Here is a 12,440-nt window from a genome sequence, read left to right as displayed (position 1 = left end):
ATAGTAACAGTGATCATTTTAATAAATATTCTTAAAAATAATAATGATAAATTAATAATTACAATTAATGTTCAAATATTTTTTGATACTTATGACTGTTATTTTTTTTATCATTCTTTCCACCAAAATTTACTAGAGAAAAAAAAAACTATGAGTACTAGTACTATTTTCCATCCATTTTAATTGTAGTAATGTATCACTATTTAAAAATCTAAACCTTCAAATTTAGTTTACAAAATTGAAATAAAACATAATCAAATATTTTGAAAATTTTCATTTATATTTTATTTTTAGTGGTGCGTGCCCTTCATAATGTGGATCTTTAGCATCACTTTAATACAAATACTAGAACTTTTTTATTTTATTCAGGACAATTGAAACCTCCTGATAACAAATGAACCTCTATCCGACCATGAATATTTGTGTTTTGTCGGTAGATTTTGCTTTTCAAAAATATGAACACGATTAAAGACTGAAAATGTACATAAAATGACACACTATTTCTTAATAATAATATCAGGGTAGAAAGTGGGAAACAATGTACTCAAAATTAAGATGATACAGTGCCTTCTTTCGTTGAGCGCTAAATATACAAGGGCAGCACTATCTTGTATAGTATCTATTGAAAAAAAGGAGAAGAATAAATATGTATGTATATATATATATATATACGTAATATGATTCTATAATAAAAATACATGAAACTATTGATATGTGACTAAAATAACGCTCATTCTCTTACAAAAGCAAGACTGCGCTCTCTATGTGCATTATTTGTATCCTCGCTCACCTCAGGAAGCATTGGCTGCTGATTCAGAACCCTCTTCTTCTGTCGAGAGCAGCAACGTATTTTCAACGTTGCATGCTGTAAAATTTGTGATTGTCTCTATGTAGGAGTACGGTGGGGTTCCACCCATCACCAAGCCGTAAGGTGTCTCATCTTAATACTCAATTCTCTGTCAGCTCCGCCTCGCCTATCAAGAATGTGTAGATGAGCTACTTTTGCTGTATCAGTCACTGTTCAGTGATCCGAGAGATGAATATGAGGATACGGGTGAAGGCATCTGTGGTGACATTATGTACCCCCCTCCTTTAAGATTTGGATGTTCGACTGATGGAGCGTAGGGTCTCGTCACCTTGCTTTTCTTTGAAGCCTGAAAAAGATTGAATTGTGTGTAAGGAGAAAAATACATGCTTAGGAAACATACTCTCAAGCAGAGAACGCTCTAGTGGTGCATTATGAGATAACAAAAACGCATGTCTGACCGTCTGATGGGACAGGTACCCACATCCGGAATCAAGCTCATATCCGGTGCATATTTGTAATTTGTTAGTGTTTGGTTGTGTTTAGATTGGGATATGGCTATGTACCGGATGGATCTTGACCCAGACGTCTAACACAAGACTACCTCTAATGCGAAGCATCTTCATACATTCTCTATTTGTATCAATTGAAAAGAGGAAGTGGTCGGAAATGAAATCAAACCGTTGACAGGTCTGGCATGTAGGTTGATCTTGCTAGCTCGATTGCAGAATAAACCTCGAATGCTTGATTAGAATCACGAGTGCACTTTATAATTCGGTGTTGATCCCTCGTGTCAGCAGATTTGCTATGCAGATACAGAAGAACGCGTGATGGTGGAGCAATGGGATGATCTTTCTTCCCATGAGTCAGCTCCATTGTCACTAAGCTGTCCCACACGACGTCCCAGATCACCGAGCATGGATCTCTGGCTGGGTTGAATTTTTTCTGTTGAATAAGGTTGGATGGTTGCTGAAACAGCACAACAAAACAGTCAGAAACATGGTTTACATGACAAAAAACATGCAGATTGATAGAATCGAACTAACTTGAAGCAGAATAACTCTCCGGTGAGTGACCATAACAATTCTGCCTTTCGGAAGCGCAAAGTGGTCCTCGTAGGCGTCTGTCAAAGCAAATTTCCCACGGGCCTTGAACATATCAACCAAAAACGATCCAGATTCCGCTAATTGCAGTATCGCCTTCACCATGAAAAAGAATTCGTATAGTTCATGTCATACTTACCAAAGTAAGAAACAGAGAGAGCTTAGAAGCGGAACTTGCAATAGAACTCAGCAACACAAAATTGACATAGTTATTTATCGAGAATACCATACACAAAAGGTAGGCATCAGCATTTCAACCTTATCTGGTAAAATATTTAGGCTGACCTATAATTGGCAAAAGAGATAGGATCTTGGGTTTATATCCGCTCAAAAGTTAGATTATGAGTATATCATAGATATATAGTTTGACAGTGGAACAAGGGGAAGAAAACAAATTTGACTTAGGTAAGCACTGTGAAAAATGGAGGGGATGTCAGGCACAGTACGAACCATAAAAACTCCATTTAACTGATCCTGATCAGAATATTGACTAAAAAGTAATTCTAGCAAGTCCGACGTATTTCAGCCAAGTTATTGATTAACCAAAAAACCTCACATAATACCACAAATCATCTTATCTTGATAAAGCATTTTTAAGTTGCCAGTTTATGCAGCAAACACACCAAAAAGCAGCACCAATTCGAAAATGTCATAAAACATTTGAGTAGAAGAGAATGTACCTGGCCCTTTGCTTTGTACTCATCATAAGGCCTGAGTAAATTATCACCACCAATAGCCCGGGGTAGTCTTCGGCGTAGTAGCTGATCTTCAGAAGCAATGGCTGCTGCAATCTTCATTCTCATTGCATTTGCGCCTTCTGTAGTTTTGGACAAAAGATCTAAAACACCGCTGACAGGTTGTGCTGCAGCACCTATTATTCCTTTTCCGACACCCTGTACAAAGCCTTCAACACCAGATGCTTTTGCTCCTTCAAGAGGCTTCGTTAAAATGCCAGTGACTCCACGGAATATGCCTTTAGCTAAAGCCCCACCACCTTCTCTTATGACATCGCCAATGTCCTCCACACCTTTGTTATCCTGCAAGATAGAGGATGCGTAATTTGAAGGACAATAATTAACACAAATTATCTATGTGCAAACAGCAGAAAGACAAAATGCCACACAATGAAAAAGTCACAAACGTTGGAATGTTAAATGGTATTTACCCATTCTTAAATATGGACTGTGCTGGGTCAAGAGTAAATTAAAAAAAATAATGATCTAGAGGTCAGAGTCACAGCGAATAGGCATAACTAATTCAGACCTGTCTTTGCCGACTTTGTATGAACTTCTTGTCCATTGATAAGGCAGCAACCCCTTTGCTCATATGTCCAAGTGCACTACTTGCATTTCCCAAAATATCAACCCCAGAAAGAAGCTGTAGTGGCTGACTTAGTACATCCTTTGTGATATTTGAGACAACATTACTGACTAGAACACTGTGTCTCATAGAAACATGTTCCTGAAATCTCTGATTTACCCGGACCTGATTAAAGCAAATATCAAAGACACTACAATTAATATCACTTCTACATACAAATTTGAAAGATTATACACAATTTAACAAATCACAAAAGTCTAGTCCTCAAAACTAGATGATTCATGTACAAGCACTATGTTCTGAAACAAATCAAATGAAACCACCTAGGGAAAATAAGATACATATGAGAAAGAGAAAAAATAAACAGCAGCAAAAGGGAGTAATGCATATATCTGAAATATGAAAAATAAAAGTTCTCAGAAATGGAACCTAAGTTGTTGAACTCATGACCAGCACTCACTAACATCACATTAAATGTAAGATAGAGAAGAAGACAGGTAAGTCATGCTGACCGGCATATTTTCAGTATTTCCAAGAGCAGTCATTAAGCTAGCCCAAAATCCAAGGACACCTGCTGGCCGTTGAGTTGGTGACATAACCATGGTTACTTTAAAACGGACTTCTGACATGTTCAGGACACTGTAAACACAGACAGAGCAGTAGGATCAAACCATATTTCTTCAAAAACATTATGAAAACAGAAGAATAAAATAGTTGCACAAGACGTTGCTTCATGCATACCCAATTTGTATGATGGGATCAACTGAAACAGAACTGGTCTCAGAATCGAAGATTCTAGATACATTAGCCTGCTGGATCAGCCCATGAAGGCGCCAGATAATTGGCTCATGAATATTGACTAGAAAGGCAGTATTTTCCGGACCCTGAAAAAATATTTCCCCATGGTTTCTTAGCACTGGAAAATCAAGATTATGCAACATATTATACTAAATATACTCACCTGAAAACCTATATACGGATATATGCACAAATCTAAGGATCCACTAGACTGTTGGGTTATTGAAATCTTCAAAATATATTCAGAGTCCTCCCCAACTCTTTGTGTCCGAAAGAGAACTGGCATTGGAGTCAAAGGCAGGTGATTATCTATCTGAATACCCCCCATTCTCATTTTTAACCTGAGTTATAAATTCCAAAATTAGCATAGAAACATATAAAGTAGTGATCAATATTAAAAAGGGTAAAGGTAGATCCTTCATCAAAACTAATAAGGACAAAGTAACAGAAATAATCTAATGAACATATTACAAAAGGAAGCTGGAGTGCTATGGCTGAGAATTTTACCGACTTATACCCGAGCCTAGTCCAGTGGAATATGACAGCACAAACGTTTTGAGCGACAGATATAATATCTCTTCGGGTGTATGGTCAACAATGGACAACCCAAGCTCACAAACCTCAAGACTGAAATGAAATTCACTCTCTGAGACCAACGGTGGTGGCTCAAGCTGATAGCTACTTTCACATATTTGTTGTACCGATGAAGCACTCCGGTTAAGAGGAACTGGTGTTTCATTTTCAGGCATCCAGTCACTGATTTTGACCACATTTACCTTCTCTTCCCTGATGATAGTTACTCTTAGATTTCTCCTAGGTCCTCCAGCAACTGGGATGGGCTGATGATCTTTGATCTCATCAATGTTGTACTTCTGTGATGACAAGGGATCATCTCCATCTACCAGTAGTTCTAAACATCGTTCTCTACCAATATCTTCCCATGAAAAAGAAGCAGAAGCATTAGGAAGTAGAGATCTCCAAGAGTCGCTGGAACCACTGACCTGACGGAATTGTATTGATAGAAAGAAAGAGTGGTTTTCGATCCTGCAAAAGGCTTGCATCAGAAATATAGAAACTAAAGTAGCAGGAATTAACATTTAAATTGATGCTCTAATAAGTAACCGCCACTGTGGATTCTAAATTATTTGCTCAAAAGATGATCATCTTGTACAGACATTTATCCATGTGGGTTTTCCATTATTTGCAGGAATATGCATGAAAGGCCACAGAGTACAAGCAGCATAAAAGGGTAGAGTGCAAAAACAATATATATCTGGAATTCCTTTTTTTCCAATAAGAGCAAAATTTGTACTAGATTGCATTTGCGGTTGAATGATGACAGGAAATAATTTTAGTCAAAGTCATTTCTAATGCTCATAGGAAAACTGATTTGCAGAAAGTTTAGGAAAAAAAAAGAAAAAACCTAAGTACACTACTGTTACTTGTTAGAAGATGAAGTTGATTTAAGGAAGTAAGATTTGAGAATCACCTGTAAGGACTTGAGAAAGAGCAGGGACGCAGTATAACTTCATAGCGGCACGTCTTTGCCCCACCTCTTACTTCAACTGAAAGATTCATGTGTTCACTTCCTTGTTCACTTCTCAACCATATAGACATAAGACCTTCAGATCCGATGGTGAACGGTGCACTCCAATGGTACCCTTCCATTCGCAGCTTCAGCGAACGATAGATACAAATTAGAACTCGGGTTCGAAGGAAAGCAAAAATAAAGGGTATGGATGACTACTACACACCTTAATCAGTTCAGGCACTTCAGACTGCCATCCAAAATGTTTGGGAGGTCCAGTAGGATCAAGCCATTCCAGTAACTCAGTATCGCATTGTTGCACACATACACTACACCCAACTCTGTTCATGAACATTGTATGTGGCTGAAAATGTACCACCTGCATAGATAATTGATTTGCCTTGTTAAAGGTAAACTATGCAATAAATCTTGAAAATAAAGCACTTAGTAGATAGGAGCTCTCTTTTTTCATGCACATTGGCACAAATTTTCTCCTTATAACCCTTGGAATCTGAAGAAGATTACAATTATAAATAAAAATATCATCCTTCCGTACGAGAACACTATTAACATGTACCCATAAATTGGCAGGGATATTTACATAGAGATGAAAGATATTAGAAATGGGTCACTCAACCCCTTAAAAGGCCTCATAAGGGGGGAGGGTTATCCACTCTTATATACAGTAGATGGTATCTTCACCAAGTCGACGTGAGACAGAATTTAAGACATTCTAACACGTCCCCGCACGTGTGGGATCTTCAATCACTATCTCTCTCTTACTTTACCAATTATGCATTAAGTTGTGGGATTATTTTAGTTGGAGGGAGGTGGCTATGAGCCTATGACTAATCATCATATGATTATTCATCTAGGATTAAGTTGTGTGGTCTAATTGAACCAAACATAATACATATTTAATCGTGAGATAACAGCCACCACATGTATAATAAGTTTATTTTGTACTACTTATCTTAGGATTAAGCTGTAACCTAGTTTCTACTCTCTATATATACACGAGAGTCTCTACTGGTTAATACAAATAATATATTTCTCTCCAGAATGTCTCTTTTATATGCTTCTCTACAGAGGCTGGAGGGCAGAATGCCCTCTTCATCATGCTCTATCTCACTCGGCCACAATTTAAAAAAAAGAATGAAATCTTTAGATCTGCTAAAGAGGACTGTACATCAATGAATAAACTAATCAATTCAACTTCACAAAAGTAAATTGCAGATAACCCACAAGTGTGACACTAACATTTAATGCCATAATTGGGTTTAAGCATTTCTACCTTTGTTCTGTCTGATGTCATCTGCAGCGCAGCTGAAAGCTTGTAGTAAGTTCCGTCAGAACCGAGTGCCCTCACATCAACTCTTTGCTAAAGAGACAAATTAATGGAAAAATACAGATGTAAGCCAAATAAATAATCATGCAACAGAAAAAACCTAGATTTATAGACACCATATCACCTTTTTCTCCAGTTCAAGAAGTGATACCCCAGGACTGAAATTAACAGAATTTCGAAGAGCAACGGCTATGCCCACCCTTGGGGACAAATACATATCATTTCGTGTTGAAAACAACATAACACCACCACGACCAACATAGTCTTGTGGAGAAAGCATACTTGGTATTGGACTGGTATCTTCAATATCCTCCAGTACTTGGATATTTCTCTTCATATCAACATGTCCCCCACTCATTGAGGTCGAGGCATATCTCGATGAAGATCTTTTAAAAGATTTGGAGCCCAAAAAAGAGTCCTTGTCCCCAGTTTCAATTGGTTCAGTTTCCACCACTCTATATGTTAGAGGGAGGGAGGAATCATTATTTATCCAATAGGGAACATAAAACCTTATTGTTTTAGGGGCAGTCGTACTCCCACCCAAGTCACGCTCAACGCTGACCCGTAACCTCCTGGATCAAAGGAATGGCGAAGGAATTATAATAAAGATAAACCAATTCCTAATAAAATCAGCTACCAAACCTCATTAAGGCAGGACATTATCCATTGGGTCTTTATAAAAAATCTATTTGATCATTTAAGCACTCACAACTTGTACCTAAGTTGTAGGGTTCATAAATCACATCATAACTTCTAATATATTAAGATAAAAGTCCCCAGGGCCTTCAGTGTCACATAGGACTTCTAAACAAAATGTACAGACAATCTAACATCATTGTTCAACAGATCAATAGATGAGAAGACTTGTTCTTGCTGGGATACCCTCCAAATACATCAATATGAGAAGTTGGTGGCTGTCAAACAAATACGGAGTATATTGAACATAACATCCAATAGGAAGAAAATAAATCATTATATGTGCCACTGCCACCATTCTTCACATGAAATACTTGATCAATAAGGCAAATCCAACTTCTCAAATGTAAGAGCTGACGGAAAAAGGGAAAAATATAAATATCGAAACAGACATCAAAGAATTCAGAGACTGCACCTTTTCCTCTGTTGGTGAAGCATCCAAAATGATGAAACATGAGTAGCAGTTGCCATATCAAAAATAAGAACAGGGTCCTGATTATATTATGTGAAGAGACAGAAAGAAGAAATTCATCAGATAAGTATGTGAAACAAGAGTATTATGCACATTCAGAAACATGCTCATGCACATAAAAAAGTGAAATACCTTTTCCATAACCCAGCCACACTGAAGAGTTAACATTATATATATTTGGTTCCGTATGTCAGCAGAGTATATCTGTACAATTCCTCGTGATGATACAGAACCGACCTGTCTTTCTATATTTTTACCATCTTTTAGTCTTTCCCAGATTTTGTATTCTGCAGAACAAGGAAGTCTGTTCTCCAACCTTAATGGAGCACTGGCTGATACTCTCCAATCATAAACAGGAGTATTAAGATCTGACTGAAGAACTGATGCATCTGTGCCAACGGAGAGCCAAAATAATCCACCATTAGACCCTGGGCAACACCAAAGAAGATCCTTCTTCTCTAAATGATCCAGCCTTAGTGGAGAAGTTTGGGTCTTATTCACAGACTTCATAGTACTTTGACGAGAAAGTGAAGCATGATCGACTGATGATGAATCCTTCTCAAGTGATACCGGACGGCCCCAAGCATAGGAAATTTCAGAATGGTCAGTGGATGGACGAATTTGTAGACACTGGTTAGAATCTTTGGATGTGCTTCTCCATGGTAAAACTGCAGAGTCACCTGGACATATGGTAATATCAAGAAAATTTTGGTTTTTTACGGCCCGTTCATCAACTTCTTGCCTTGTACGGGTCCATCTTCTTCGACGAACAGCATCAAAGGCTTTTTTTGTCCCTGATTTCGGAGAACTTGGAGGCCATTTTAAAGTCTGATAATCAGGCCCATAAGCCCAACCATCTGTATCAACAAATTGGGATTTGTCGATAGACCATGTTGATGCCCATTTCCACCCAGGGGGAAGAGGAGGTTCAAAGAACTCCTTCAGGGAAAGCAAGAACAAAGTAAGAAAAACATATTAATTGCACGATAACACCAAGACCTTTAAAATAGTTATAAATAAACTCACTTTTGATGAGAATGAGAAATCCCTAGTACTCCAACGTAATGGAGAATTGTCATCATCATTACCCCAACCAGATGCTTGACATTGCTGGTTTTCAAAAATTTCTTCAACGAGAACGTTACTCCGGCTTGTTCTAGAAGAATCATAAATCACTGACGCATGGCATGTTGAAATATTCAGTGCGATATCTGCATCATTTGTCACAGTAGCAAGACCCCTGAAAACAGCATGCTTCTTCCCATTTTTCATAGAGACCTCTAAAGCCACAAAATCATCTTTTAGTTTCCTGGTAATCACTGATAAAGGAAGTGATGAACGAAAGCCATCCCATGGACCTTCTGGGCCAAGTGCAACCCAGAAACCCATATCTCTGTCTAATCCGTTTGTATCTCCCTGTTTATTGTCAAAATCAGCAACCATGCTCTTCTCAATGAAAGAAGTGGAAACCAAAAGGTTGGAACCAGAATGCAATTCCCCGAAATTGTGGCCCTGAACAAAGAAAAGGTCAAGAAGTGAAGAAGATACACTAGGAACTTAAGCCAAAATAGGATACCAATTCACGAACCTTTTTCCGTAGTGGATATGATGTAATACTCTGAACATCAGGTGTTTGATGGAGCATTTTAACAGAAGCAACCTTTTTCAGCATGCCCATACTTTTTCCAACAGAAATTAAACATGCACCCACCACCTCTCCTGGTATTGACCAAAAAGGAGGTGATAGATCAACAGGAAGTCCGACAAGCATATCCCAGATATATTCAAGTGATACTAATATAACCAAGACTACAACCCCAGTAGGCTATGCTATCAACGTTAAATTATATGCCATGAAAATAATTATTGTTTATTTCTAGTGGACAATTCTTCAAAGAAAAAAAAATGCACATCGGGTTGATTAATAAGAAAAACACAAAAAAAAAATTTATTTGTACTGGTAATGTACGCCAAATGCACTGTTTAACATTAAGGTAACCCATCACCATTAGTATATGGATTATATAAACAGTGTCAATCGAAATTTAAAAAAGTAATAAAGAATCATTTCTAGAGTTGCTAGAAGAACTGGCTGATACCTTTACCGGCTTTGGCAGCAAGGTTCGTCACTTCCACCTCCAGCATGGCCACTCCCTACAAGACTTATACATAACTTAAAGTAATTGAAGCGAGCCAAATAGAAAAAAATTTAAAGCAGACCAATAATTGCCACCAAAACAATCCTCCTCATGAACCAAAAGAGCCCACTATTCTTAAGCATGTAAAAACTAAAATGTAAAGTAAAGCATCACTGAAGGCAATGCTTCTGCCTCTTAGCCTCATAAGCCTACTCTTCTAGCTCCTGAACCCAAAGGCAGGGTTTTGGGAGGAGTGGGAAGTGAAATTCTCCATCATACTTACTACTCCTCTTAACTACCGAAAGTTAAAAAGAAACACCACAACCCACACACATTGGCGTTTTTTCATCTTCAGTTATTATGTATCGTTGGGTTTTCTGCCTCAAATATTTTAACGGTTAAGATTAGCTGTAGAGAGTTCGATATTTATACCTTTCTAGGAAATTCAAAGAGGAAGAGTTCATTCCACTTAGCTGTGCCTTCTTCAAAATCATTTACTTTATCAGTTACTGGTTTAACACACTTTGTTCTTGCACTTTGAGGAAAAACCTTTTGCGAATTTGCTTCCTGATTCTCCACGAGTAAGCGCAAAGCACAGAAATATAGATGACTATTTCCATCATCAACAAGCGGTAAACCCTGTAGAAAATTACCATGACAATTGAAAACTTAAATCAATTTCATGTGTTTAAAGAAATAGATTTATCAATTTGTGAACAACGTAAGCCAACAACCTTTGCTTCAACTATTTGAATTCCAACATAGCACTGAGGTTCCCTTGATTCATCCGAAACATTTAATCTGTCAGAATATCTTGGAGGCGGTATCCACAAAGTGGCATGTTCATTGTCAGGCAATAAATTAATCGTATCAGAATCATCCTCCACTTTTTTCAGATATACATTACAACCAAGTTTATTTTCCACTGTCACGGTCTGAAAATCATCTTCATCCAAAGCCAACTGGGATGATTTTTTGACAGATTCATCAGGACCAGCAGCTTCCTGCACAAGCAAGCAAGCAGTATGAAACACGAGTAAAAGTAAGTTCTGAAAGAGTGTCCACGGGTGAAAATAGGAATCATCAGACCTCATACAATCTCATTGCTTTCTCCTCGAACTCCCTTTGCTTTCGCCATGAAGCAGTGGCTTGTGCTAAGGTATCGACATTGGCAGCACTAAGATTCACATTCAGTATAGTGGCTGCTGAAACTCGCATTTTTTTGGCTATTCTTATTGGTTGGCTAAGATTGGTTTCACACGTTTCAAGACTTGCAATAAGGATGATTTATTAGTGCAATAGGATTGCTGATGGTTCACATATAAGTTATTGTGCTGCGACCAAAAGTAAAATTAAATGGGACCAAAAAAGTCTTACTTGAATATTCCTTCAAATGGCTCAACAAATGGCTCCCATGCCTCTAACTGGACATTGAATGTTGAAGCGGCAAGATGAAAAACCAGGCATGCACTCATTGCATCAAGACCACCTTGAATTACTAGCTTGATGTTGGTGATTGTGGCGTCAAACAAAGGAGTCATCTGGTAAACAAGAAGTATAAGATCAAATAGGAAAACAAAATTAAGCAATAGTTAACATGCAAGGGAAATTAATCTACCATTCCACAGAAGCTGTCCAAAATAGTGAGGGAAAAGTATCTTATTTTCATGTCACCATTCACATTATCCCTTATCTTTGGCTTCATTTGATCACCAATAGCAAAAGCTAATGTGATATTTGGTTTTTTAAGGTCAGAACGAGCAAGAAATGTGCAGGCCTGCAGAAAGAAACAAGGTAAACGAGAAATGTTTCAAGTGAATGGACTGTTTAAACAATTTTTTAAATCTGATACTAACATGATTCTCAACTTTCCAAATACTACAGCAATTAGGTCCTTTCGAACTTGACGATTTTGATAGAGGCACCTCAGGTATGTTAGCTTGACTAACCAAATCAATTATTGGGCAACAAACAGATTCCAGAGAGGGTGCTTCATCACGTAGCGTTACTAAACATCCAACAGAAACATAACCAGCAGGGGCAACAGGGTACCAGAAGAAAACTTCCTCCGGGCCTTTCTTCCCAATATGAGCAACTTTCGTAAAATGTAAAGGTTTTACAGAAATGTCAGGGTCACCAGCTTTGAAAATGATGCCTAGTGGAGGAGGTTCCAAGCTGCGAAGCAGACCAAACACGAAAATAAGTAACAAATGATACATCTAGACTTATGAT

The 12,440-nt window shown here is 37.9% G+C and overlaps 1 protein-coding gene across 2 annotated transcripts in view; it reads right to left on the bottom strand.

Annotated features, from left to right (window-relative positions):
* Positions 1 to 481: 481 nt before the first annotated feature.
* LOC121799764 overlaps positions 482 to 12,440 on the bottom strand; it is a 36,656-nt gene continuing 24,697 nt past the window's right edge. The window contains exons 40-63 of one of the 2 annotated variants that reach the window (XM_042199225.1): positions 12,065 to 12,383; positions 11,827 to 11,985; positions 11,586 to 11,749; positions 11,298 to 11,478; positions 10,943 to 11,212; positions 10,641 to 10,847; positions 10,170 to 10,224; positions 9,659 to 9,789; positions 9,097 to 9,582; positions 8,203 to 9,009; positions 8,014 to 8,090; positions 7,027 to 7,474; positions 6,849 to 6,935; positions 5,781 to 5,933; positions 5,516 to 5,700; positions 4,534 to 5,070; positions 4,190 to 4,367; positions 3,970 to 4,112; positions 3,741 to 3,867; positions 3,172 to 3,393; positions 2,589 to 2,945; positions 1,852 to 2,004; positions 1,487 to 1,774; positions 482 to 1,154 (exon numbers count right to left, since the gene is read on the bottom strand). In XM_042199225.1, coding sequence (XP_042055159.1) covers positions 1,011 to 1,154; positions 1,487 to 1,774; positions 1,852 to 2,004; positions 2,589 to 2,945; positions 3,172 to 3,393; positions 3,741 to 3,867; positions 3,970 to 4,112; positions 4,190 to 4,367; positions 4,534 to 5,070; positions 5,516 to 5,700; positions 5,781 to 5,933; positions 6,849 to 6,935; positions 7,027 to 7,474; positions 8,014 to 8,090; positions 8,203 to 9,009; positions 9,097 to 9,582; positions 9,659 to 9,789; positions 10,170 to 10,224; positions 10,641 to 10,847; positions 10,943 to 11,212; positions 11,298 to 11,478; positions 11,586 to 11,749; positions 11,827 to 11,985; positions 12,065 to 12,383 — 5,878 coding nt within the window. In that variant the 3' untranslated portion in view covers positions 482 to 1,010. The remainder of the gene's footprint in view (positions 1,155 to 1,486; positions 1,775 to 1,851; positions 2,005 to 2,588; positions 2,946 to 3,171; positions 3,394 to 3,740; positions 3,868 to 3,969; positions 4,113 to 4,189; positions 4,368 to 4,533; positions 5,071 to 5,515; positions 5,701 to 5,780; positions 5,934 to 6,848; positions 6,936 to 7,026; positions 7,475 to 8,013; positions 8,091 to 8,202; positions 9,010 to 9,096; positions 9,583 to 9,658; positions 9,790 to 10,169; positions 10,225 to 10,640; positions 10,848 to 10,942; positions 11,213 to 11,297; positions 11,479 to 11,585; positions 11,750 to 11,826; positions 11,986 to 12,064; positions 12,384 to 12,440) is intronic. The other variant, XM_042199226.1, reaches the window with a different exon arrangement.

The sequence above is a fragment of the Salvia splendens genome, chromosome 4 (assembly GCF_004379255.2).
Source record: "Salvia splendens isolate huo1 chromosome 4, SspV2, whole genome shotgun sequence".
Lineage (NCBI taxonomy): Eukaryota > Viridiplantae > Streptophyta > Magnoliopsida > Lamiales > Lamiaceae > Salvia > Salvia splendens.
The sequence above is the reverse complement of the archived record's forward strand: the minus strand, read 5'-3'. Positions and strand labels throughout refer to the sequence as shown.